The following is a 26,853-nucleotide window of genomic DNA, read 5'->3' on the forward strand; positions in this document are numbered from 1 at the left end:
CTAGCTTTGTTCATAGTGATGCTTCCTAAGGCCCATTTGACTTCACATTCCAGGATATCTGGCTCTAGGTGAGTGACCACACCATCGTAATTATCTGGGTCATGAAGATCTTTTTTGTACATTTCTTCTGTGTATTCTTGCCACCTCTTCTTAATATCTTCTGGTCCATACCATTGCTGTCCTTTATTGAGCCCATCTTTGCATGAAATATTCCCTTGGTATCTCTAATTTTCTTGAAGAGATCTCTAGTCTATCCCATTCTGTTATTTTCCTTTATTTCTTTGCATTGATTGCTGAAGAAGGCTTTCTTATCTCTCCTTGCTATTCTTTGGAACTCTGCATTCAAATGGGTATATCTTTCCTTTTCTCCTTTGCTCTTTGCTTCTCTTCTTTTCACAGCTATTTGTAAGGCCTCCTCAGACAGCCCTTTTGCTTTTTTTGCATTTCTTTTTCTTGGGGATGGTCTTGATTCCTGTCTCCTGTACAATGTCATGAACCTCTGCCCATAGTTCATCAGGGACTCTAACAGATCTAGTCCCTTAAATCTATTTCTCACTTCCACTGTATAGTCATAAGGGATTTGATTTACGTCATACCTGAATGGTCTAGTGGTTTTCTCCACTTTCTTCAACATCAGTCTGAATTTGGCAATAAGGAGTTCATGATCTGAGCCACAGTCAGCTCCCGGTCTTGTTTTTGCTGACTATGTAGAGCTTCTCTATCTTTGGCTGCAAAGAATATAATCAATCTGATTTCGGTGTTGACCATCTGGCGATGTCCACGTGTAGAATCTTCTCTTGTGTTGTTGGAAGAGGGTGTTTGCTATGACCAGTGCGTTCTTGTGGCAGAACTCTATTAGCTTGTTCTTTTCCAAGGCAAACCATAATTCCAAGGCAAACTTGGATTCACAGTAATCCAAGTCTATGCCCCGACCAGTAACAGTGAAGAAGCTGAACAGTTCCATGAAGACCTATAAGACCTTCTAGAACTAACACCCAAAAAAGATATCCTTTTCATTGTAGGGGACTGGAATGCAGAAGTAGGAAGTCAAGAAAAACCATAAATAAATATTAAAAAAAATAAAATAAGCAAGCCCCCTTCCCCACCCCACATTTGCTAACCATCCTGTACTAACCAAGGAGTCAAGACTCTAGTGTGCAGACTTCAAAGCAGGGTCTGGTTTCCTGTCCCGTGAAGCCAGATGTGGGCTTTGGCAAGGCTCAACATCTCTGAGCCTGTTTACCTATAAAGACAGAGTAACAATTCCAACCTCTCACAAGATGTTTATGAGGATTTAATGGAGGCTATGTTTTCAAGGTTTTTTTTGGTAAATTGTAAAACCCCATGCCAATGTTGACACGTCAAACATGATCATGATACAAAATGGTTTATGGTAAGTGCTAATTAAGTGGAAAGAAAAAATGTAATTTCTGTTGAGCAGATTAAAAAAAAAAAAAAGACATTGCTGAGAAACCAGATAAGCAGCCAAGGTTAAGTAGAACTTTCCCTGGGCATGGTCCTCTCTGCGCCACATGCATGCTGTTATCATCTAAGTCACCGTGTGTGTTCTCCCCCTTTGTCTTTGCTTTTCTAAGGTGCTATGTGCCTCCAGGTCTCCTTCTGGGGGCCCATGAAGGTCTCATTTTCCCCCTTTGGGCTCTAGGTGATGGTGGTTGGTGATTGTGTGTTTTTGTTTTTGTTTGGTTGCTAAGTCCTGTTAGACTCTTTAGTGACCCCATGGACTGTAGCCAGGCTCCTCCATCCATGAGATTTTCCAGGTAAGAATACTGGAGTCGGTTGCCATTTCCTTGTCTAGGGGATCTTCGCAACCCAGGGATCAAACTCAGGTCTTCTGCGTTGCAGGCAGATTCTTTACCATCTCAGCTACAGTGGTGAAGAACCCGCCTGCCAGTTAAGGAGAGGTGGGTTTGATTCTTTGGTCAGGAAGATCCCCTGGAGAAAGGAACGGTAACCCACTCCAGTATTCTTGCCTGGAGAATTCCATGGACAGAGGAGCCTGGTGGGCTAGAGTCCAAGGGATCACAAAGAGTTGGACATGACCGAGCTACGAACATATTCTTTACCACTGAGCCACTTGGGTAGCCCAACTGTGTGTTTTCATCAGAAATAATTCAATCCCTTTTCTCCCAAGAGTGAGTTAAGACTGGAAATGAAATCCTAGCCCTGGGTGGGACCAGCAGCTACAATTGGTAGGAGGGATGGGCTAGTGGGATGGGCGGATCCTTTTTCTTTTAAGCTTCCTAGATTGTTTTGAACTCTTGACTTTGGCGGTCCCACAAGCAAAGCCAGGCAGGGTACGCGGTGGGTCTGCGGAAATCGGCGAGGAGAGTGGGGTCGGGACGGGGTCCTGGCAGGGCCGGGGCGGGGTCGCGGGCTCCCGGTACATTTGCGCTGGGTTGGCGCGGCTAGCCGCTGGCCCACCGGAAGTCCTACGTCCTGGAGCCCCGGTCCTCGGCAGCGGCGGGTGAGTAAGGGCAGCGGGGAGTTGAGCTCGCGGTGGTGGAGGCTAGTGAAAGGTTTGTCCTGCGATCTTCCGCCCCTGACCTCGGCAGGCGAGGGGAGCATCGCGCCCCTAGTCCTGGAGGAGTTTCCAAGCCCTGAGGGCCCCTGGGGAAACCTGGACTGGTCAGGGTGTGGTCCGGTGCGGCGACCACTCACTCCCTGGGGATTCGGCCAAGAGCACGGGCTGCTAGCACGTGTTGAAAAAGTCAGGGTCCCAGCAACGAGGTTTCGGGGCAGACGGGAATCGGGCAGTGCAGTTCCCGTCAGCGGGACCGGTTCAGTGGGTACTGGGTAGCGGGCCACGCAATCGTGAGCGAAACTCTCCGTCCCTGCCCGCGGGAGCCTCCGAGGCTGGGGTCCGAGGCCGGGCGCGAAGTGGCCGGAGGTGAGCGCCATGGGCCCGCGATCTGACCGGGCAGAGCTAGGACCGAGCAGAGACCCAAAGGCCGGATGAGAAGGGCGAAGGCCCGAGGGTCGTTCTGCTTGGCCGGAGGGCAGAAAACTCCAGTGGCTGAAGCAGCGGCGAGCGGGGCGGCAAGGGCGGACCTCCGAAGCCTGGAGCGGGTGTTGGGGATTTCAGTGGTTCTCAGAATAGCTACAGGAAACACTGGACGGGTTTGGGGTTAGAGATCGGGTGGACTCAGAGCACTGGAAAATGGCGACACATTCCCTCGAGGGGTTTACGTTCTTGGAAGGGCGGGGACGGGCCCTGAACTGATAAACAGGTCTGCGCCTAGAGTCGTGTTAACCCAGCCGCCTTGCACTAGCCGGCCAACCGGTTTGAGCTCTGGGGCGAGTGGATGTAGAAAGTACTATCGAGGTCAACGTGCCAGGGGCAGGCGGCAGCGGCCAGAAATTCAGACTCCATAGTTATGCTTTCTCCCCAAACCAGACAACCAGCCTAGAATCTGGACCGAGCGCCCCTGGCCACCACCCCCAGCAAATGCTTTTGAGAAAGACTTACAACGGTGGGTCTTTCCTGAGGGAAAACAAGAGAGCCAGAACTTTGAGGATACGATTATAGAGACTTTCGAAGTGTTACTTTTACTGTGTTCCACGGGCTAGTAGGAGAATAATCCAGACCTGCACCATCTCACCGCTTGATTATGGATGGGCTTGAAGCGAAGGGAGGGAGGGACCAACTTCACCTCCTAGGAAATGCACCTTTCCTGTCAGCTTTCTTTTTAGCAATCCTATTAACTTCATTGTTGAACGCCCCTTTCCTTTCTGGCATTTTCAATTCTACCACCTTTCAAAAAAGTGAAAGGAAGAACGTCAACAGGTTTTTAAGTCTTCATTCTTTTCATTCCATTCATTCCATCTGGAGGGAGGCCTAGCGGGGTGAGTGGCAGTCCGCAGGAGGAGGTGGGAGTTCCACCATGTTTGGGCAGAGCAGGAACTTCCCCGGTTGGACCGCAGCTCCAGCGCTGGCTCCCTGGGAGCCAGCCCTGTGTAAGTGTTGGTTGTTGGGCTGTTACCCACTTTTTTATTTTAACGGTCGTTAAACTAACTCTGCTGTGGGGCATGCAGGATCCCCATAAGGGATCAAGCCTGGACTTTTAACCACTGGGCCAACAGGGAAAGTCCCTTCTTTATTATTCTTTACAAGGATCTGTATGTATTAAAAATTCACAGAATCATCCTAGATGGGATCTTAGAGAATCTCCTTTAATCTTATTTTCCAGTAAAACCACATCAGAATGCAGACACTTGCACAAGGCTGTTTGTGACAGAACCAGGGCTGGTTACCTTAGGCATATGCTTTCTTTCCAGAATACCATACTGCCACCCTAGAGGGGACTTTGGGACAGCGGGAATCTTGTCCTTGGTGATAGAGCCCAGGCTTTGAACACTAACTGCTGTGGACTGGGAGCATCCCTGAGCAATTACCTAGCATCTCTGTACTTTAGATTACTTAAAATGAGGTTATTAATCATTACCTCATGAGGCAATACTGAGAGGTTTTAGGTACAAATAAGAGGTTCAATAACTCTTGGTGTTTCCTGACCAAATTAGGAAGCTGTTGTTCCTCACCCCCCTCTTACTGATAAGTTTTGTTTCTCTCTGACCTCAGGTTCCTGGAGGTGGGCAGCAGCTAGAAGCAGGGTGAAGCAGAAGGCAGACGACACCTGCAGGGCTGCAACCTGGCATTACTGAATAGTGACTGCTGAGGCAAGGGGGACCAGGTCCCTGAACTCTGTGGCTGAGGCTTGAAGGGAATCAAAGGTGCTCTCAGTTGTGAAAGAGGAGAGTTTGGACAGCAGAACAAAAAAGGAAGATAGCCCCCTGGAGCAGATATCTTTGACACAGGAGGCCAATTCAAACCCTTTGCAAAGGCCTTTGCCAGGTCTCTCCATCTCCTCAGTTGCTGGAAGGTAGATAGCCCCAGGATGGAGCCTAGTCACCCTTGGGGGCCAGACCAGGCATGGATAAAGCTTAAAAGAGACAGCATGGAAGAGAAGGTGTCTGACCAGCCAAAGCCAGTGGAACCTGTACAGAAGCTGCTCCCTCAGGTGGACGAGGAGGGTCTGCCGAAAGCCTGGAAGGGAGAGTGCTGGTGGAAGGAGTGGGTGAAGGTGAGGAGACCAAGCGAGAGGAAGGGAGGGAGGGCCCGGGTCCTGGACTCCAGGAGCTCCTTCATCCATTATCCTGTCTGCAGACCAAATGGAATCTCAGAAGGTTCCAAGCTGTAAAGCATCCAGGAGAAGGGGCTCCGAGTCCTTTTTTCAGCTTCCATACCAACCTGGAATCCTTCAAGGACTACTTGCTGAAATTCATCAGAGTGGCAGCCTTTCATCCTCCCTACTTTCATTCGTACATACCCCTGCCTTCTCCCCCTGCATTGTTCTCCCTTCCTCTCCACCCTTCCTTTCCTGTCTGTACATTAAAGTTGCTGACTTTGTACTTGTCTTTTCCTATTCCTATTTCTTCTCTCCTTCCGTGGTTTTCCTTTTCTCTTAGTGTTCTAAACCTTTAGACTGGATGTCTGTCTGTCTGTATACAAACTCCCCGAATCTTTCCTGTTCTTCCAGAAGCCAGTCACCTTTGAGGATGTGGCAGTAAACTTCACCCAGGAAGAGTGGAAATGTCTAGATGTCAGTCAGAGGGTCCTCTACCAGGATGTTATATCAGAGACTGTCAGAAACTTGATGTCTGTGGGTAAGAGGCTGGGGTTCCTCACAAGCTTTCTGTCCCAGGCCTTTGGAACATCTGGTTTCCCTGGATAGGTAGATCAGCTCACAATTATCTTCACTGATCCTTGGTTTTGGTTCTTTATGTTCCAGGTGGGAAAGATCTGGGTTACTAGGCTCAGGGTGAAAGAAGGAATGAAAGCTTGCATGAAGGCAAAGATAACACTTGTAACATGATAACAGTGTTTTCAAAGAATGCAAATCTGCCTATTCAGCCAGCCAGTATATCCTGAGTCATATGTACCCGGCACTTTGTTGGAATCTGGCCTTTTGTGTGTCTCCTTCCAGCACTTAAGTGTCCCAGATTATGGCTCTTAAACCACAGATATGCAAGAAGGGAGCCCCTGACGTGTGAAGGGGCAGAGCCTGGGACCTCAGCTTTTCCTCTCCTTCCCATTCCCCAGATGGAATCTTTCTGTCTAATCTAGATCTGATCGCCAAGCTTGAGCAAGAAGAGAAACAGTGGGAAGCGGATCTCTGTTCCCCGAATGGAGAAGGCTTTCATTCAGGTGAGAATTGCAAAGGAGAGAGGAGGGTGAAAAGGGCCCAGGATGCCTCAGGAGGATGGAAATGCCTAAGAGGAACAGGGGTCTGTATACCTGGTCCTAGCTTGCATCCTTCCTGCCTGGACATCATCTGCTCAAGTCCCCTGGCTTTAAGAAGATGAGTATCTGAGCCACTCAGGACAAGTGAATATCTTCAGTTTCCAGGGACTGAGAGATTCCATGTCAGTTGCTTATGGCAGCGATAGCCTCTTGATTAAAAAGTCCTTCCCAAGAGAAAAAGAAAGGGATGGGAGATAAGCCTGATGCTGAGTTGGACTAAGGATGACTTGTTCCTGAGAGTAGAATAAGGACTTGAGAGAAATTTAAGTCTGAGTTGACCCCAGTCCTGGTTTGCCGAGACAGTTCTGGTTTATGCTTCTCACCTTAGCTTGATTCTTAATAGCACGTTCTGGTCATCCAAGTGTCCCAATCCTTATGATATATTATGAGGTCACCTGTGGGTATCTGGGGTGTCTGGGAGTATGATCAATATTGCAAATGAGAGGAATTAACACATGCATTGTAAATAAACTATACTTTGGTAATTGAAAAAAGAAAATGAAAAGAAATGGATTTGAAGAAATGTGGTTAAAATTTTGATCTCAGATATTGTTGGAAGATGCCAGTTAAATTTTTATTTGCTTTCAATTTGACAACCCAAAAGTTTATTCTTATCTCTGGTCTCTGAGGTGTAAGAGTGAGGGTGAATGTCGGGTGGGAGAGGAAGCAGTGTGGACTGAACAGACAGCTGTGTCAGGGCTGTCATGATGAATCCCATCATTCTTCCTCATTTCCTCCAGGAGGCAAGAAGGAGGAAAGCCAAGAACAGAGTCAGAGTTTGGGAGATGAGGGGACTGTTGATGACAAGAAGGCCTCCCTTGCTCACAGAGGCTTGGGTCCAACCTCTCCTCCAGCTGGGTCCCCGGAAAAGACGCCAACACTGCCAGAATCCTGGGCTCGGCCAGCCTTTACCTGTCACACCTGTGGCAAGTGCTTCAGCAAGCGCTCCAGCCTCTACAACCATCAGCTTGTTCACAACAGCGCCCAGTGTGGGAAGTCCTTCCAGAACCCCAAGGACCTCAGCTCCGGCCGGCGCAAGCAACCCAGGGAAAGGCCCTTCCGCTGCTCGCTCTGTGGCAAGACCTACTGCGATGCTTCTGGACTGAGCCGTCACCGCCGTGTCCATCTGGGCTACCGGCCCCATGCGTGCCCCTTCTGTGGGAAGTGCTTCAGGGACCAGTCTGAGCTCAAACGCCACCAGAAGACGCACCAAGGCCAGAAGCTGGGGGCTGGAAACCAGAAGCATATTGTGAGGACTCCGGATACCAGAGCTGGATTACAGGGCCTGGCAACAGGGAACCATGCAGCAGTGGCTGCGACCCAAGGACCCACACTTAAAACCAAGGGTCCCAAGACTCAGCCCCAGCCGTCAATAGACAGGAACCAGGTACCTGCCACCAAGAACATGGTAATCACTGTGAGAGCTCAGGCCCCAGAGCCTGTGACCAGGACCCCAGCCCCAGAGCCTGTGACCAGGACCCCAGCCCCAGAGCCTGTGACCAGGACCCTGGCAGCCAACATGCGAGCTACTCGCCTGAACACCAAGTCCAACTCTCACCCAGAGAAGCCTTCAAGACTCAAGGTCTTCTCTTGCCCTCATTGTCCCTTAACTTTTAGCAGGAAAACCCGTCTCTCCAGTCATCAGAAGGTCCACTTCACAGAGCAGTCCAACCGCTGCTTCCACTGTGGCAAGTCCTTCACTTTATTCTCCGGGCTGATCCGGCACCAGCAGACTCACTGGAAGCAGAGGGTCTACTGTTGCCCTATATGCGACGTCTGCTTTGGGGAGAAAGAGGACCTTTTGGGTCACTGGGGGGGCTACAGAAGCAAGGGGCTATTCCTGGGCAGTCCCCACAAGTGCTGGGCCATCCTGGGTCAGTGGCTTGGCTTCTTTCCCAATGCCTCTGCTGTGGCAGGGAAGGAAATGGATCTTTCTCCTGGATCCAGACCCTCAGGAAAGGGGAGGAAGGGAGAGGAAAAGGCACGCAGAAGAAAGAAAGCAAAGGCAATGAAGGTCTTAGAAGGGAAATGAATGGCCTGTCCGCCTGAGGTCTTTCTCTGTTTGGTTTTCCAGAGGAATGACCTACAGGGTAAGGAGACTGGGATAAAGGAAGAGAGGTGATGGGATAGAGGAGGACATACAGAAAGGAAAGGGGACAAGAAGTGGCACTTGGAAACTTGTATTGTTATTAATTAGCACCTAGCTTGTTTCTTTAGACCATCAAGTAGTAATTGTTCAAAAAGACAGTGGATCTCCATTAGGTATGAAGATGAGAGGGAAAGGATGAGAGAAGGGAAAGTCTGAGGGGCCCATCTGGATGGGGTGTGGAAGTAGAAGGGAGGTGTTTAAAAGCAGGCATGTTGCTCCGTTCTCATCCCTTGCTCCCCTGGCTCCTCGTTGAGCCGCTCAGGCAAGATGGAGCTCTGGCCAGCACTCCATGGGTTTCTCCCCAGGTCCTCGCTCTGCAGGTCACTTGGCTCTCTCTTGCATATTGTGGACTTTTCCTGCACCTTCTCTTCAACCCTTCACACCCCTCAGCTCTGCCTACCAGGGCTGAGATTTTGGAAGAAATGACCACCATTTGCAAAGCTGATGTGTTGTAATTTGCAACGAGGAGGTTCCTGGTCTTCATTTCATGGCAGAGACCCACTTGTCTGTGTTACTCTGCAGCACAGGTGTCCTCTGACAGAAAGAAGAACACCTGCCTGGCTGTAGCCGGAGAGGACTTCAGGTGGAAGACAGACCAAGGAGCAGAATGATGTGGGCAGCAAAAAGGGGGAGAGGAGGGAAGGAGCTGGGGAAAGGGACAGACAAGGTAAAGACAGAAGAGAAGTGGATCCTGTTTGGAATTCAGAGCATTCCTGGAAATGCAGATTGCAATGTCCCCGCAGCGAGGAGGGAGGCCAGTGAACGTGCAACTCAATGGATGTGACATCCCCAATGACTGATCCTTGGACCAGCCAGGCTCTTCTCCATCCCAGCCAAGATGCTTATCCTTCAGAAGGGGTTTCCTAGAAGGAGGAGAAAATAACTTGAAAAAGCCGTCAACAGTTCCTGTCATGAAACTGTTAAACCAGAGAGAAGAAAGACCCTGAGGAGCCACCCAGCATCAGAGGTGAGGCCCAGGGCAGCTGCTGTAGGGAATGGATGAACGAATGGGAAAGGAGGCAGTTGGAGTGGGATTCCTGATAGTGGGGCTCCTAGCTGGGACAGATCAGGCAGCAGATTAGAGTGCCTTCAGCGCCCATTCCCCAGGAGGAGACATCCCTCCACCCAGGCTTGCCAGCCCCTTCCTTTCCTCTTGGATTTTGATCCCTCAGTAGCCCCCTCTTCCTCTTGCTGCTGCTGCTCTCTGTCTTTTGCTTTCAGCTTTTAAGAAAGTGAAGAAAACTTACTTAGCTCTTCAAGAAATTGCCCTGAAAACAAAGAGAAATAGGTGATGAGCGGAAGATGACTGGCTCCTCCCACATCCTCCCTGTGGACTTTGTAGTCACGCCCCTCCCCCCTTCCACTAAGAGACCCCTCAAGTCTCAATAAGTGGTTCGCTTCTTGGATTATTTCTATTTTCTGAGGAGAAATTTCTTCTTTCTGAGGAGTCTGGGGTTGGCTATGGGGACAGAGCAGGAAGGACATTCCGGCTCTGAATCTTGAACCCTGCTCCCATCCACCCTCTTTAAGTTTCCTATTCAGGGCTGGCTTGATCCCTCCAGCTCAGTGGTCCTGTCTGCTGCCCCAACACTGCACCTGCTAGTCTGCGGTGTAGCCAGTTATAGCAGATGATCAAGGCCACCAGGGGTCCGAGAACCGGCACGATGACAAATAGGGTTATCTTCCAGCAGGGCACCATCAGGAAGTGGGGATCTGAATTATTTGCCACAAAACAAACAGGATGAACATGTGTTCCCCTCTTGTGTCCCACCCACCCACTCCATTTATTATTGCGTTTCTTTGGGATTGGGGGTTCTTAACCTGCGTGCCAAAACAGTTTGGATAGAATCCAGGGAGTTCATGAATTTGCATGAGAAAAGCACTACATTTTTATTTTCACTAACTTCGAACTGAATTTAGCTTTTTCTTCCTGAAAAAGGACCATAACAAATCAGTTATCAGTGGTACTTCTGACTTTATCACCAATGGAAACAGCATTCCCATCAGAGTTGTTTCTGAAGTCTCAAAATACTGTTTATCAATATTTTGAAATACCAGATTGTTAGACTTGCCACTACATTTTATTATTTAATCTATAGTTTTGTTATTTAAAGAAATATTGGTTGCTTTAATCACAAATTTGTTTACATTTTGATAACTTTCAAAATAATGATTTTCTTTGTAATCATATGTGTTGTATTTTATGTGTACATTTCAAAACATTCTGGGAAGGGAGGGGTTCATGAAGCTTCACCAGACTGTTGAAGAGTACAGAGTTAAGACCTTTGTTACTTGAATCCTGTAAAACAAAGATGTTGGTCCTCCCCTTTGAGTTGGAGACTGTGTGTGTTTTTTTCTGCACACTGATTAAATGCCAGGGTGGAGCCAGGGACACCTCCAAGCCTTCAGAAGCAAATGCTGTTCGGGAAGGCTGCTCAGGGCAGGGACCATATTAAAATTTCTGCAACATCCACTGAACAAGGATTCGGGTGCCCTCCTGTTGTAGGCACTGTCCTTAAGCACTAGATGATCTGCAGTGAACAAAAAGGACAGAAACCGTATCCTTGGGCCAACCTTTTTTTTTTTTTTGCTGTGTGGCATGCAGGATCTTAGCTCCCCCACCAGGGATCAAACCCGTACCCGCTACAGTGGAAGTGCAGAGTCTTCCACGGTGGACTGCCAGGGAAGTTCAGGCCAACATTCTAGGGGGGGTGTCTTCACTTCCCCCACTAAGTCTTCCCCGAGGAGTCAGTTACTTATTCTGTACTCATGAAAACTCATTTTTCCTCATGATTGGTCAATGATGTATATGTACTTTCATTCACCAGTTAATTTATGTGTATGTATCACTTCCCCAACTAGACATCAAATTGATGTGCAGAGGCACTGTTTACCTCTCCTTTGTAATTCCTGAAAAAATAAAATCATGTACATAAAGTATTTGTAATTCCTAGAATGAGTTAACATTGGGAAGCTGTGTTATAGTACCACACATAAAAGTGTGTGCTTGTGTGCTCAGTCATGTCCAACTCTTTCCGACCCGTGGACTGTAGTCCGCCAGGTCTACAGTGGGGTTTTCCAAGCAAGAATACTGAAATGAGTTGTTATTTCCTCCTCTAGCGATCTTTCCGACCTAAGGATCGAACCCACATCTCCTGCATTGCAGGCAGATTCTTTATCACTGAGCCACCTGGAAGCTCTAATTAATAATGCTATTATCTAACCAACCCTAGATGCAGACGATGACATTCAAAGAAAGAACAAGAGAGGGAGAAGACCAACGGGGAGCCGGGAGTCCTTATGTCCCCAGGTGACAGGAGTCGAGTGAAACACCAAGCTGACCTGGGGGGCTGCCAGAACTTACCAAAAGTCCGGTGGAGATTCTCTGAAAGAAGAAAAAATGCAAATGAACTTAGTAGTGCACTGGCAATGATCCTTTCTCCTCTGAGCCTTTGTTATTTAATCACTTGCAATTGTTTGTAGTTGTAAGTCGTGCACAATGATGGAGGAAGGGGAGCTGTAGGATTTTACTTCTGCTCTCCATGAAGGCAGGGAAGAGGAATGAAACTTTGTACGACTGGTTTTAGGAGTTTTAAATAGAGAAGTTCTTGCTCCAAGGGAGCACAAGGTGTTGGGACAGAGGCAGAGATGGTCAGAGAAAATGACCATTTCAGTTATGAGGAAGGTCTGGGGAGGGAAGGTGCCTGGAACTCACCTATCTCTGCCCAGAGTTTTCCTAAAATAGAAAAAGGCGACATTGTTAATTCTACCTCAGGCAGTAGATGGAGCCCCTCCCCACCCACTGCCCTGGGCCTTTGTGCAGGCTCTTTTCTCAGCAGCCTGGGAGCATCCTTAGAGTGAGAACCAGATTTGAATCCCGGGCTTCAGGCTCATTCTTTGGCTACTGCCTGGTTTGAAGAAAGTGGAGAACCTCGGTAGACAGCAATGTCCACCAACACCCTGAACCAACCATTATCTCCCCCACTGCTGTCTGCTCCTTTTCCTGTTGGTTCTGGGGTCACACAGGCACTCCACCCCGCTGGGTTGTCAATTTGTTAATCTAAAGCTACTTTCCATCTGAAGGAGGAAAGAAGGAACTAAACATTTAGTTGAGCAGCTGCTTTGTGACTGGCTCTGTATTAGGCACTTTACATAACACTGTCCCCTACCTTCTGGGAGGGAGGGTGTTATCTCTGCCTGACACAGACAAGGCAACTGAGACTTGGAGGAGGGTTCTGGTCATTGAGCTGGACCCAAACCCAGGCCTCCCAATTCCACTGCTGCTGCTAAGTCGCTTCAGTCGTGTCTGACTCTGTGCGACCCCATAGACGGCAGCCCACCAGGCTCCCCCAACCCTGGGATTCTCCAGGCAAGAACACTAGAGTGGGTTGCCATTTCCTTCTCCAATGCATGAAAGTGAAAAGTGAAAGTGAAGTCGCTCAGTCATGTCCAAATCTTCTCAACCCCACAGACTGTAGCCTACCAGGCTCCTCCGTCCATGGGATTTTCCAGGCAAGAGTACTGGAGCGGGGTGCCACTAGTCAGGTCCTTTCTCCTCAGCCATGTGGGTGAAGAGGTTACTGAATATCTGGGATGAGGTCATAGGGAGAGAAGACCCCACCAATATCACCCCTTCATATACTCCAAACCGTCCTTGCTGCTTTAGCCTGTTAGGAATGGGAAGGGGAAGGAGGCCCTATAGGCTTTGGCTTTGGGAACACTTGGTGGAGGGGAGAAGTCTTGACATGAATGCTCTTGGGCACAAGAGGCAGCTTCAGACAGCTGGACCCCAGACCTCGATGTTGGATGGAGAAGGAGAAACACCTATTATGTGGTAGGGAGTTTTACTTATAGTATCTTTGTTTAAACCTAATAACACAGACCTGCCAAATTCTGAAGCTCACACTCTCCCAGAAGGATAAGCTGCTGTGTATGGTACAGGGGCCAGAAAATAGGGGTTTCAGTTTGAGCTCTGCCACTTACAAGCTGTACCAGCTTGAGTAAATCTCTGAACCGCTCCAGGCCTCAGTTGCCTCCTCTGTAAAATGGGGTTATTGCATGTCAGCCCTACCTCTTATGAAAGCTAAAGGTCCTGTTGCCCAAATGATAATTACATTCAGCAAGATATAAAACTTGTCATTATGGAGTTCTGAACCCAGAAGTCCCTCAAGAATAGGTATCAGCTGACCAAGCTCCAAGAGGCCAGGCACTTCAGGGACGGTCCCCCGCCAGCCGCCCTCCAGCCTGTACCTCGGAGTCTGCGCTGCAGGCACAGGAAGACGAGGCCCACGGTGATCTGTAGGAGGAGCACTGGCAGGACCGCGATGAGCACCAGCACGCCGGGGTTGATCCAGTAGAAGGGATCTGAAAGGCAGAACCAGGGAGGCCCAGTGCTCATCCTCAACAGCCAGCACAGCGCCCAAAGATGACTCAGAACTGACATCTGAGCTTAGGCTTAAAGGAAAAGTGGTTGTTTCCAGGCAGGGCCGGTAGTTTAGAATGACAGGAGTCTATATATTGGGCAAGTCTTGGAGAGTTTTGAGAACCACACAAGGGACTTAGATCTGACCCTCAAGGTCACAGGGGTACTCTGAAGGATTTCTTGATGAGGAGTAACAAGATCTGACACACTGACTGCAGGACGTGGGGAGGGGTGGGGAGTCAATTAAGAGGCTATGATAAGAGTGAAAGTAAAAAACCTGAGCCTGAACTAGGACAGTGTAGGAAATCGAGGTGAACTTAAACAGGAGAAAAAGTCTTTTTAGTAACTTTTAAACTGAAATGTAGTGTTTCTTTCAATTATGTTTGTAGGTAACACTCTGAAACAATATGAACAGAACCTGAGACTTTCTCATCCTTAAAACACACAACTATTTTCATATCACAGTTGGTGCAGAAATCTCAAAATATCATTTATGTTCACCGTTTTGAAATGACACTCTGATCAGGGCCACCCCATATCTTATTTAAAAGTAACCTGGAGCAACAGGATTTTGATAACTATTTTAGTACAGGTATGTATTCATTTCAAATATCCTTCTGAGAAGGGGTCCATCGACTTTACCAGTCTGATAAAAGGGTGCATGACGCAAAGAAAAGTTCAGAACCTCTGTTCTGGAGATTTTGAGAAAGTGGAATCCATGGATTTGGTAGATGTGAACTGGAAATGGTAAAGAGAGAGGGGTGATCTTTGCCTTTCTGGTGCCATCTAGTGCCCATTTTAGAGTCTGCCCTTCAGTGCCTCAAAGCTTTCCTGGTGTAGTCTCAGCATGCAGGGACTACGCTTTTCATTTTGTTCTCTGCTTTAGGGGGCTAAGGGCTTCCCTTGTGGCTCAGTTGGTAGAGAATCTGCCTGCAGTACGTGCGACCTGGGATCGATCCTGGGTTGAGAAGATCCCCTGGAGAAGGGAAACACTACCCACTCCAGTATTCTGGCCTGGAGAACTCCATGGACTGTATAGTCCATTGGGTCGCAAAGAGTCCCACATGACTGAGCGACTTTCACTTACTCACTTAGGGGGCTAAATAAAGATACTGACATCAGGGTAGGCATTAAGTCACAGCAAAAACCCTCAAACTGGTTTCGTAGGTAAAAATACCACCCTTCAAGCTGTAGTTTCAGGTTCTTGTCTGTTACTGTGTCCCCCAGGAGAAAACAGTCAACTCTGCTTTCAAAGTTCTTATCAGAAGTAACCTGGAGCAACATGATTTAGCAACTACATACTTTAGTTCCTTTCTTTGTACACCTTTTATATTTTAACAAAGGGTTAGAATCACAAAATGAGAGAAAAGCAAACATTGTGAGACTTCTGATATAAAGTGATAAGTGAAGTATATAGCATCACCTATGAACTATGCCTGACAAAACAGATCAAATGAATCTGAATCTGATGGTGCATATTCTAATCGATGAGTTCACAGGAAATAAAGCGTATGGAACACCCTGTTGAACAACATGGGAATGAAATAATGGAGAGGTCTACAGGGCGAATACCTGCCTGTGGATCTTGTTTGGATTGGATTCAAGCAAACAAACTGCAAAAATGTATTTATAAAATAATCAGAAAAATGTGAACACAGACTGGGTATTAATAAGAATTTTTGTTAAAGTTTAAAGATGTAACTAATATTTTGGTTATGATTTTGTTTTGTTTGATGAGTTTTTCTGTTTGAGACATACATTCTTGAAGATTTAGCAAATGACATGATAATGCTGTCTAGGATTTGCCTGAATAACTCAACTGGGGAGGAAGTTAATGAGTGTGGTTGAGTGAAACAGGTTGTCTGTCCCTGGTTCATAACTGCTGCAGTCAGGTGATGGGAACTGGGAGGCTCATAAGAATCTCTCTACTCCTGGGACTATTTTACAGTTTCATAATGAAGAGTTTAAGGAAAGGTTTAGAGACAACTAGTAACAAAATCATAAAATTGACAAGAAAAATGTAAAGTTGGAAAGTGAGATTAGAAACTCTCCAGTACTCTTGCCTGGAAAATCCCATGGATGGAGGAGCCTGGTAGGCTGCAGTCTATGGGGTCACTAAGAGTTGGACATGACTGAGCGACTTCACTTTCACTTTTCACTTTCATGCATTGGAGAAGGAAATGGCAACCCACTCCAGTATTCTTGCCTGGAGAATCCCAGGGATGGGGGAGCCTGGTGGGCTGCCGTCTATTGGGTCGCACAGAGTCGGACACAACTGAAGAGACTTAGCAGCAGCAGCAGCAGAGAAAAAGGGAAGGTAATTACACCTGAGAATCCCATGGACAGAGGAGCCTGATGGGCTACAGTCCACGGGATCGCAAGTGTTGGGCATGACTTAGTGACTAAACCACCAATTACACCTGAAATTTGGCAATCACATGCTTACTGCATTTTGGTCCTAAATTTGTCTTGGCTTCCTGGAGCCACAGGCTAAGTGAGTGGTCCCTTATAAAATACTCTTTTTTTTTTTTTTTGAAGACTCTTAGGCATGCAGATTATAAGACAGGAGGAAGTGGGTTGGATTATGGAAATCCACCCAAAGGAAAACTTTCTCCCCAGGGAGGTTTTTTTTTTTCTGAGGGAGTGGGGATGGGAAATGTATTGGGGGAGGCAGTTTTTGAGCAAGGAGGAAGTTACTGAACAGGAATGAGGAAAATCAGCCAACTGGAGAGGTTGGCTCTCCAGTTAGACTCCCTTGCAGGTAAAAATCCCCCAGTAAGAACAGCTGTATGAAGAACATTCTGTGCCACACAAAGCTATTTTCACATGCCTGAAATCCCTCTGTAGAAACAGTGCTTTGTTATCCCACATACAATGCCATCTTCTGGTCCCAGCACTGCGACAGTGGCCCTTGAGACCCAAAAGTGATCGATTGTCTGATGTTTGTGCTGCAGGTGGGGAGGAGGGAAGGAAAATGACCTGAGGCTCTGGCCTCAAAATATTTTTGATCCTCGATTAAATAGCAATTAACTTTCAAATCTCCCCCTCCTTGTACACATCTTAACTCCTCAGAGATAGATAAAACAACAAAGTTTCAAAGTCATCCATCACACAAAACATACTGCAATGAAATTCTGGAGAAAGGAAGCAATGGAGGTAAAATCTATAGGTAACATCTCTTTCTATGAATATAGTCAGACATTTGTTCTACTTGTTTAACTCACTTGTAGTTACGTTTATCAGGAATATATTCAACCTCATCTAATAAAACACTACAAACACATCAACTGAGGAATTCATTGTAATAGGATTTGCAATAGGACCTATTCCTAGCCTTAGGAATAGGGCTCTTATTCATAACAAATAAATAAAAAGACAATACAAAGCAAAACAAGAAGGGAAAAAGTCCACTTGGATACTTTGATTAACTTTTAGATAATTCATATTCCCCTTGAGTAGCACAAAATAACACACAAATGGATTATTCTGGATTTTGCTGCTTGCATTTATCATTTTTTTCTATTTAAGATAAAGAATTTCCCTAGGCATACCCACAAATGTACACATTATATATACATTTTTATATAAATGATAAGTATGATGATATGGATAAAATTACAGTTGTTTTTCTTTTTGTTGGATCACACCCTATCCTCCCTTCTTTCCCCCAAAGTGAACCATATTAATTTTCTTACCGATGTCTTTTTGTGTTTCTCTGATATAAAACATAAGGTTTTGTCCTGTTCCCTATATTCTGTAGCTGTCTTTTATTATCCAACAATACCTTGTGAAATGCCTCCAGGATGTCTGGTAGGGCCCTAAAGCAATTTTTTACATGGCTCCATGATATTTACTATATGGATAACAGTGTTTACTCAGTCACTCCCTACACTTGGGTATGGACTCTGATTCTGGCTTCTTTCTCATGTAGAGTAATGATGTAGTAGACATTGCGGGCATATGAATTCCCATGTGTTGATGTGTGTATCTCTATGAAGTTAATTCCCAGGAGCGAGCTGTTTGGGTTGAAGGATCTCATCTCAACTGAGAGAATGGTCAGAGGCTCAGAGGAAAGTCTTGGCCATCGAACAGATGATACCGACTGATACACACACTACTCACCTTCCACTTTCAATTCCATCGCTGCCTCCTCTTGGTAAGAGTGATCTCGGAAGAAGCAGGTAAAACCTCCTTCATCTGAGAACCTCACATTCCGGATCCTGAGGGTCACCTTCCCTTCCCCAATGGTCTCTTTTAGCAGCTGTGTGCGGCCCCGGTATTCAGGTGCCTGCTCTTCGTCTTGGTCCTTGCCATTTCGGTAGAGATGAACCACCCTGGAGAAGGGGGGCCGATACCATCCCACCTCCATGCCTGTAGCGTTCTTTCCTGGAGATATGCGACAGGGCAATTCCACTTCATCCCCTACCAGCGCCCGGATGGGGTGCCCTGGTCCTATTACTCTGAACTGTCCTGTCCAAGACACCAAAGAAAAGAAACTGAGTGTCACAGGGAACCTGGACAAACAAGTCCTTCATGGGAGGGAAGGGCTGCTTCAAACAGGGAAAGAAGGAGCTTAATTTTTAAGGAATTCTAGAGCCAGGGAAAAGCTCAGTTTTTCTTAAAGGTCTCTGTTTGGAGAGATACAGCGAGTTCCCTGCATAGATCATTCTAGCCAGTGGCCATCCCAGCCCCTAGGAATGCGGCCAAACATTGCTCAGTTTTATGGTCCCACGGGCCTTCCTGTTCAGACTTGGCCAGATTGATTGTTATTTTCCCCTTAGCGGTTTTGCTTTGGTCACTTCACTGCTACCACCTCTCTGTCACTTCTCAGCTCTCTGTTCTTGTTCATACCCTGGTCCCAGATTCTTCTCTGAGATCACCCTAGACTTGGCTCTGTTTTCTTCTTCATTTCCTCTGTATCTTCAGCCCTCTCTATAGCTCCTGGACCCTGCCATACATGCTCCCAGTCTGTTTTCATCTGTGGGACGTATCTCCTCGTCAGACTGGAAGCAACTGGGAGATGAGGCTGCTTTCTCCATTAGACCTGCAAAGATTTCTTGAAGGCATGCATAGGTCCCCTCTGTTAGGTGGCTCCTTGAGGTTGGGAATGTGTCTTCTGAGAGCAGGGCTCCTCTGTAAAAACTTATTAGTGTCTGATCGTGCAGAACAGAACTCTCGGAACAGAACTCTCAAACATGACAAGACACTTCAACAAACATTTATTGAGGTTTACCATGGGACAAGTGTGACTAAGCATGTTAAAGGTTTCATTTTATTGAACCCTGACAGCAACTCCAAAAGGTTGTTATGATATTCCCTGTTTGATAGGTGAGAAATCAAAGCTGGAAAGATAGGTAAGAACCAAGTTCAGGGAAAGCCCTGAGTTAAGGTCACGTGATGGAGTTGGGGTCCCTTCTGAAGGCTGTAGGGAGGCACTGAAGGTGTCTGAGGGGAACCATGTCAGCATATCTATGTTTTGGAAAGATCACTTGCACGGCAACTTGAGGATGTATTGAAGGAAGTAAGCCCAGAAAACTAGCCTTTCTGTTCTCAGAGTCTCCCCAGGGCAGGAATAAAGAGAAATCTTACCTGCAGAGCTGGAAGTCAACTGGAGGAGGAGGAAGAGGAGGGAGGGGAGACAGCTGGGCAGAGAGGAGCTCAATAAACTGGCCATCTCCACTGTCAGTGGGGACAGAGAGCCCCTGCAGCAGGGTCAGGCCAAGGAGAGGCCCTTGGGGTGCATGTCCCCACCCCTGAAAAAGTCCTAGGGGAGGATCGGGGAGGGCAGAGCTGCCCTGGCCCTGTCTCCTCCCCAGCAGAACCACAGCTGTGCTCCCAGGCGCAGCCCCATGTCATCCCTGCCAGGACTTACACAAAAGGGCTACAGAGCCAGGGGATGACCAGGGCTTGCCTTCCCCACCCCCTCAGAGCTGGAGCAGAGGCTGCCTGGTACTGGGCCTTCCTCCCCCACTCCCTCCTGGCGGCCAGCCTTCCCGGGGGCTTCTAGGATCTGACCTGTTGGGATGAATCACTCACTGGACCTCAGGCTGAAGCTTGTCCAAGTGATCTGCAAGGTCTCTTCAATCCCTCACCTCCAGGCGCTAGCCAAGGGAGAGGGATCTGTGTTGGATTTTTTTAAAAAATGAAGAAGAAACATTTAGACTTAGTTTCCTATTTCTACCATCTACTGTCATCACCAGGCCATTCATTCCTCTTGATATCTGACCTCCCTCTCTCTCACTGCAAATCTAAATGCCCTTCCTTATGTTCTGGTGTGTTGCTTGGATTTAGTTAGCGTCTCCCTCCCAAAGAATATTAATACAGTTTGGAAAGTCACAAGTTGAGTGTCACGAGTTGATTGCCACCTGTGCTTGGAGAGGCAGGTGTGAAGAAAGTATTATAAGATCTGCAAAGTCCGTGACTGTCAATCAACACAGGCATTGAGGACAGACCAGCAACCAGGATGCATCCTCCAGCCGGCGCATCACTCTCCAGTTTCCTCCGTGTCACAAGGAAAGTGAAATCTGGGATGGAACCTGCATGGAACAGACCATGGGGTCACAAAGAGTCGGACACTGAACAACCAGATAAACAAATAAGAATCCATTTTCCTTGCATTGGATGCTCAGAGTCCCAACCACTGGATGGCTAAGGAAGTTGCCGAGAGCTAGGATTTGAAGTCACTCTACCTCTGAAGAGCTCACTTCCCTTACCTCCATGCCCTCGACTGCCTCACATCTTTGTAAAGGGGGTGGATTTCTGGAGCTGGGGTGAGCAGTCCCTTGGATGACATGGTCTCTGGACAAGGGGAGAGAATGGGGAAACAAAGCCGGTGGTGTTGCCATTTACAGAAATCACTATAGGAGCCTCTTTGTTTGCTGAGCATGGAGCACGGTGTGGTCGTGTCTAACAACCCTGTGCTGTTGGTCAGGCTGGTCGTGACGGTCAGCAGTTAATTGTTGCTTTAATTCTGTGTGGCACATGTTATGTGATCTTACAAATATTCTTCAGTTGTTTCTTGCTCTCCTCAGTAGTTTCCATTTGAGCCACTCCTCTCACCAGGTCTGATAACAGTCTGTGTACAGAGTCATGTATGCAAAGTGACATGCTATAAATATGTTAATGTATATGTTAAACAACACACTATCCATATGTGAGATAGTAAGCACTCAATAAATGGGAGCTTACCTAGATGTTCCCTAAGAGCAGTACTATGTAAGTTTTTCTAGAGAATGTGTAAAATATAGATCATGCACTGTTCTGCTTCTTATGTTTACTTAATAATGCATAATCCCACATTAATATATAATATAACCCTCTTGAACTTTTGAAAATGGATTCTTATTTGTTTATTTGGTTGTTCAGTGTCTGACTCTTGGCGACCCCATGGTCTGTCCATGAAATTCTTCAGGCAAGAATACTGGAGTGGGTTGTCATGCCCTTCTCCAGGGCATCTTCCCAACCCAGGGATCGAGCCTATGTCTCCTGTATTTCAGGCAGATTCTTTATCATCTGAGCTACCAGCTACTAGGTTGCATATAAATATATTCCATTAACTTAAATTAATAAATATTTAGCAGAAATGATGTGTGTCAATCCTTATATTAGGCTCTGATTGTTAAAGTTTCAGCAGGACAAAGAAAAAAGTTTGGTTCTTTTTTGGCCTGTACCATGAGGCTTGTGGGATCTTTGTTTCCTGATTAGGGTTGAACCCAGACCTCCCGCAGTGGAAGCCTGGAGTCCATGCCAGTGGAAAGCCAGGGAATTTCCAAGAAGATTCTAGCTTTCTCTATGGTTTCACTCTTGATATGTCACAGTGGCTTTGTTTTCGTTTTTACTATTTAATGTTGCATTTCTTCAGGCATCTGGGAACTTAGGTGGGTAAATGCAGGCCTTCCCACGTGCCTAGGGTCCTGTCCCTCTACTGGGCACAACACATGTGTATGCCTGACTCCACTTCTCCCCTGTGCCCAGGCTCCTGCTGGGGGGCACTGAGGGTGGCAGTGGTTCCTGGGGGGAGCTGAAGACATCTGAAAACCAGTCCTGGGGAGATTAAGAAGCGAGATCAAGCTTGAATCTAGGCACCAAACCCTCAGCACACAGTCTATTACCCCATTGGACTTCTCTTACAAAACACAAATTGAAAGAGAAGTGTTAAGAATTTCAAGATAGCGACATAGAGGGCAATTTCCTGGTGGCCCAGTGGATAAGACTCTATGCTCCCAATGCAGGGGGCCTGGTTTGGTCCCTGTCAGGGAACTAGATCTTGCATGCTACAGCTAAAACCCAGAGCAGCCAAAAAAAAAAAGAAAAAAAGATGGTGACACAGAGCATTAAAGCCCAAACAGTGTTCCCTCCTAACCATGGGGTCGCGTGCAGCTGCGCTGGTTGTTCACTGCCTTCTATACAGGTGCAGTTGTTAGCTCAAAGAGCATGTGCAGTTGCAGTTTTAATAAATTGCCCTGCACAAAGCTGTATACTCTGTACATGTGAATATACGATAGCTCAGCTTTCTCCTCTGCAAGTGGAGGAGAATGACATCTGTCCCATTAGGACTGTGAACAGAATTACAGGAAGGAACCCACGGGAACTGTGAATGGTACACAGTAAACTCTCTCTAAGTGCCCTTATTTGCTCTCACTTGCAGTGATTTTTTTCTTCTGGAGCTCCTCCTAGTGGTACAAATATCAGGAGGAAATTGATATTTTCCGCTTTTGTGGTCTTATTTTCACAGTATGCTGCTGCTGCTGCTAAGTCGCTTCAGTCGTGTCCGACTCTGTGCGACCCCACAGACGGCAGCCAACCAGGCTCCTTCATCCCTGGGATTCTCCAGGCAAGAATACTGGAGTGGGTTGCCATTTCCTTCTCTACACATGTGCTTAAACTGGTTTGCAAGTTCCTAGGAGACTTAATAACTGATAGACTGTAAATGTCTAATTTCTATCCATTTAGCCCAATGTTTTATGGGTCTACAGAAGAAATAAGAACACTGATCTGAGTCAAGCTGATGCAGGTATCCAGCAAGTAAGTCCTTGTAGCCAAAATTTTACGTTTTATCTATCAATATTTCTTCCATGTTTGTGTCTTCTTTGTTATTTTTCTGAATTTCACCACCTATATTTTAATTTTTCAAAAAGAAAAGCATTCAGCTTGTTATGAATCAGGTGAGTCAAGCATTTAGGCTTGCTCCCAACCCCGCCCCCCACCCCATAAATGGGAATGAATTTGTGCTGATTTTGAGTTGTCCTATGGAAGAGGCGTTAAGCTGTTCTGAGGCTCTTCTTGGAGTAAAACTGGTTCAAGTCAGAGCTGCAGTTCAGTTCAATACAAAGGAGAATCTTCTCTCCATCACACTGAGGGAGAGAGCTGGCATCCCATTCCGGGACGTCCAGCCAACTTAGAATGGCAGGTTAGGCTAGGTAACTTTAAGATGTTTTTCATCTGTACAACCTTACGAGAAGATACATTTTCTTCTTTCTTCCCCTCTCCTCCTCACTTCCTTCCTATCTCCATGATGTCTTCACTTTTCGCCAGCGCCCCCTAAAGATGTTGCCGGTGAAGGCCCAGGAGGCGCTCCCAGTCTGCCTCGCAACATGTGACGTATATGGCTTTTGCGCCGAGAACTGGTTGCCAGGAGCCCTTGGGGGGCGGGGAACAACGCAAAAGCGAGGCGCCCTCGGACCGAACAGTGACATTCAGTTCCAACGGGCAAAGCTTTTCTTGCTCTTTCAGTTTAGACCCACCTCCCTTGGTTACCTAACTTCCTCCTCTGTCTCTTTCCTCTCCTTTTGTCCAGCCTGGCTTAAGGAGCCCTTAAATGCTGCGGCGCCAATAGCTCAGGAGAGGGAAGATCCAGTTGGCCATTCTGGCACCTGGCCCAGTCCCTGAGAGCACCCACCTGCGAATGGCCCTTCTGTCACTATGCGGTTGCTCCTACGAAGGAAAACGCGGTGGCCATTTTGGAGCTGAGAGACTGTCTTTTTGCCCATCATCTTAGAGTCTGGCAACGACAGTCTTTTTTCTTTTTTTCACCTACCAGAGAAAACTATACGGAGAGAGAATTCTGTTCAGAATTCTTACAACTTTTTCAGGACTCCCCATATCCCTACTCTAGAATATAACAGTCTCTCTCTCTCTCTCTATATATATATATGCCTAGATGCTCAAGTGCAAATTCCAGCTCCATGCAGCTGATTGATAAACAGGCCAGACTACAGTTTACTACCCTGCGGGAGAATGTTACCTTGGATAGAAAAAGAAACTTCAGTTTCTTTAACTGTAAAATGGGAGTTAGGGGGTTGATGTGAGGATTGAATGAGACAAGGTATGTAAGGTACTTAGGTCTGTGTCTGGTTCTCAAAGGCCATAATAACACCTTTTGTGCAGGGCCTGCCTGGGCATAGAAAGTCCAGCCATGAGAGCAGGACTCTACCTTGTTTTCCCTGTATCCTCCTAGGCTGGAAGAACGAGGGATACATAATAGAATATGGTTGTGTAAAGAATAAATGAAAAACTGGAATTTTCACCTTCAGCCTTTTCACCGCCAGCCTTTGTAGTCTCCTCTCTTTCAGGCTGTGGGTTCTGCCTTCAGGCACCTTGCATTGTAATCCCTTTAGATCAGTATGTACACTTTTACTTGGTCTATGATCAGACCAACTTGTTAACTCAGAGGTTAGTATTTTTGACTTTTGATCTTTAATCCTGGATTAAGGGCTTTGTGTGATGAGGAGCTTCGGGTGTCTGCTTGCCTGGAGGGAACTATTTTGAGGGGTAGGGATGACCCATGATAAATGGCTTTGGTTGCTTTTCAGGGGCCAAATGTGGCTTACCTGGAGCCAGAATCTCCTCGCCCTTCCCCCTCACCTTTGCCATCCCTTAATATTATCCCCGGGACTTCCCTGGTGGTCTAGTAGTTAAGAATCCACCTTCCAACGCAGGGGATGAGGATTTGATCTCTGGTCGGGGAAGTAAGATCCCACATGCTGTAGGGCAACTAAGCCTACCCACCACAACTAGAGCCCAAGCTCAATAACAAAAGAAGCCCACTTACTGCAATGAAGACCCAGTGCAGTCTGTATATATGTGTTATTCCCAACCTCTACTTCCACAGCTTCCAAGACTTTCACAGGCACAGGACCCAAGTCTTTCTCTTTATGTCATCTTCCCTCCTGCTCTAGGAAAGGAAGATATTTTTTCCTACCAAGGCAATCCATCTCTGTGTTTATCCCAGGGGATGTTGATGCTCTGAACCTACAGCACCCAGCTGCTGAAGAATCCTTCAAGTGCCAGATGAGAAGACTGATGTCTAGATTTGTTAATCAATCAAGTTGATTCAAACATATTCTTTCTTGTTGAATGAACGTTCAGTTTAGTTCAGTCGCTCAGTCGTGTCCGACTCTTTGCGACCCCATGAATCGCAGCACGCCAGGCCTCCCTGTCCATCACCAACTCCCGGAGTTCACGAAAACTCACATCCATCGAGTCGGTGATGCCATCCAGCTGTCTCATCCTCTGTCGTCCCCTTCTCCTCCTGCCCTCAATCCCTCTCAGCATCAGAGTCTTTTCCAATGAGTCAACTCTTCTTATGAGGTGGCTAAAGTATTGGAGTTTCAGCTTCAGCATCATTCCTTCCAAAGAAATCCCAGGGCTGATCTTCAGAATGGACTGGTTGGATCTCCTTGCAGTCCAAGGGACTCTCAGGAGTCTTCTCCAACACCACAGTTTAAAAGCATCAGTTCTTCGGTGCTCAGCTTTCTTCACAGTCCAAATCTCACATCCATACATGACCACTGGAAAAACCATAGCCTTGACTAGACGGACCTTTGTTGGCAAAGTAATGTCTCTGGTTTTGAATATGCTATCTAGGTTGGTCATAAATTTCCTTCCAAGGAGTAAGCATCTTTTAATTTCATGGCTGCAATCACCGTCTGCAGTGATTTTGGAGCCCCCCCAAAATAAAGTCTGACACTGTTTCCACTGTTTTGCATCTATTTGCCATGAAGTGATGGGACCAGATGCCATGATCTTAGTTTTCTGAATGTTGAGCTTTAGGCCAACCTTTTCACTCTCCACTTTCACTTTCATCAAGAGGCTTGTTAGTTCCTCTTCACTTTCTGCCATAAGGGTGGTGTCATCTGCATATCTGAGGTTATTGATATTTCTCCTGGCAATCTGGATTCCAGCTTGTGCTTCTTCCAGCCCAGCGTTTCTCATGATGTACTCTGCATGTAAGTTAAATAAGCAGGGTGACACTATACAGCCTTGACGTACTCCTTTTCCTAGTTGGAACCAGTCTGTTGTTCCGAATGAACGTTATGACAGGCGTTTTGACTAATCAGAACAATTTGGTTCTCATTTTCCCTTGTCAGCAGCATTCTGAGCGGTTGGTGTTGTAAAGTCATGAGATATACTTTTATCTCAGAAAAAAAATGTTACGGAGAGGGAAAAATATTATATTTATATATTTGACTGTAGGTGTTTTTTTAAAATCCTTTAGCCACGGACATTATTGTTTGAATGTTTGCAACTTTTATTCTATACATAAATTGTAATTTCTTTCTTTCTTTTTTTTTTTGGTAATTTCTTACAAAACTCTATATTCCATATTGCTAGGTCACTTCACTCCCATTTTATACCAGATTTCCATCAAGAAGTAGTTTCCTAAACCACAATCTGCCTGATTATGTGTTGTTGTTGTTCAGTTGCTAAGTTTTATCCAGCTGTTTGTGATGCCATGGACTGTAGCCTGTTAATCTCCTGTGTATGAGATTTCCCAGGCAAGAATACTGGAGTGCGTTGCTATTTCCTTCTCCATGACTGTCGGGTTTTTAATATGCTCCTTGAAACCATGCTTTCAATTTGCTAACTTACTAACAACCACAGAAGTTCAACCAACTCAGTTAGTCTGTTGATGCTATTCCCTCAAAGAAGGACAAAGATTTTGAAAGGAGACAGTAAACTATT

At 46.6% G+C, this 26,853-nt stretch overlaps 2 protein-coding genes across 10 annotated transcripts in view; one reads left to right on the top strand and one right to left on the bottom strand.

The window, feature by feature from the left end:
- Positions 1-10,800, top strand: part of ZFP57 (ZFP57 zinc finger protein) — a 24,140-nt gene extending 13,340 nt beyond the window's left edge. For 2 of the 6 annotated variants that reach the window (XM_070778265.1, XM_070778266.1), the window contains exons 3-6: positions 4,598-5,099; positions 5,556-5,682; positions 6,119-6,223; positions 7,060-10,800. In XM_070778265.1, coding sequence (XP_070634366.1) covers positions 4,914-5,099; positions 5,556-5,682; positions 6,119-6,223; positions 7,060-8,351 — 1,710 coding nt within the window. In that variant the 5' untranslated portion in view covers positions 4,598-4,913 and the 3' untranslated portion in view covers positions 8,352-10,800. The other 4 variants (XM_019985802.2, XM_019985801.2, XM_019985804.2 and 1 more) reach the window with 4 other exon arrangements.
- On the bottom strand, positions 6,869-21,070 carry MOG (myelin oligodendrocyte glycoprotein). Of its 4 annotated transcripts, none has more exons than XM_070778268.1 (8): positions 19,480-21,046; positions 18,013-18,360; positions 13,719-13,832; positions 12,184-12,204; positions 11,751-11,853; positions 10,065-10,181; positions 9,716-9,736; positions 6,869-9,331 (listed from the first exon to the last, which is right to left on the bottom strand). In XM_070778268.1, exons 1-6 carry the CDS (start codon positions 19,562-19,564, stop codon positions 10,088-10,090), a joined length of 765 nt encoding a protein of 254 aa, XP_070634369.1. In that variant the 5' UTR covers positions 19,565-21,046; the 3' UTR covers positions 6,869-9,331; positions 9,716-9,736; positions 10,065-10,087. The 4 variants fall into 4 exon arrangements, with proteins under 4 accessions (XP_070634369.1, XP_070634370.1, XP_019841411.2 ...); XM_070778269.1 differs by having other exon boundaries at positions 11,833-11,853; positions 19,480-21,028; XM_019985852.2 differs by having other exon boundaries at positions 6,869-9,736; positions 11,833-11,853; positions 19,480-21,036.
- Between the last annotated feature and the right edge of the window lie 5,783 nt (positions 21,071-26,853).

Source organism: Bos indicus, chromosome 23 (genome assembly GCF_029378745.1).
Source record: "Bos indicus isolate NIAB-ARS_2022 breed Sahiwal x Tharparkar chromosome 23, NIAB-ARS_B.indTharparkar_mat_pri_1.0, whole genome shotgun sequence".
In the NCBI taxonomy this organism is placed as follows: Eukaryota; Metazoa; Chordata; class Mammalia; order Artiodactyla; family Bovidae; genus Bos; species Bos indicus.

Excerpts from the sequence above, each read along its gene's own strand:
- MOG (XM_070778268.1), bottom strand. The coding sequence starts at position 19,564 with ATGGCCAGTTTATTGAGCTCCTCTCTGCCCAGCTGTCTCCCCTCCCTC. Across the intron at positions 18,361-19,479 it reads GTTGACTTCCAGCTCTGCAG|GACAGTTCAGAGTAATAGGA; the intron begins GTAAGATTTCTC and ends TGTCTTGGACAG. Across the intron at positions 10,182-11,750 it reads ATAAGGACTCCCGGCTCCCC|ATCCCCACTTCCTGATGGTG; the intron begins GTTGGTCTTCTC and ends CAAATAATTCAG.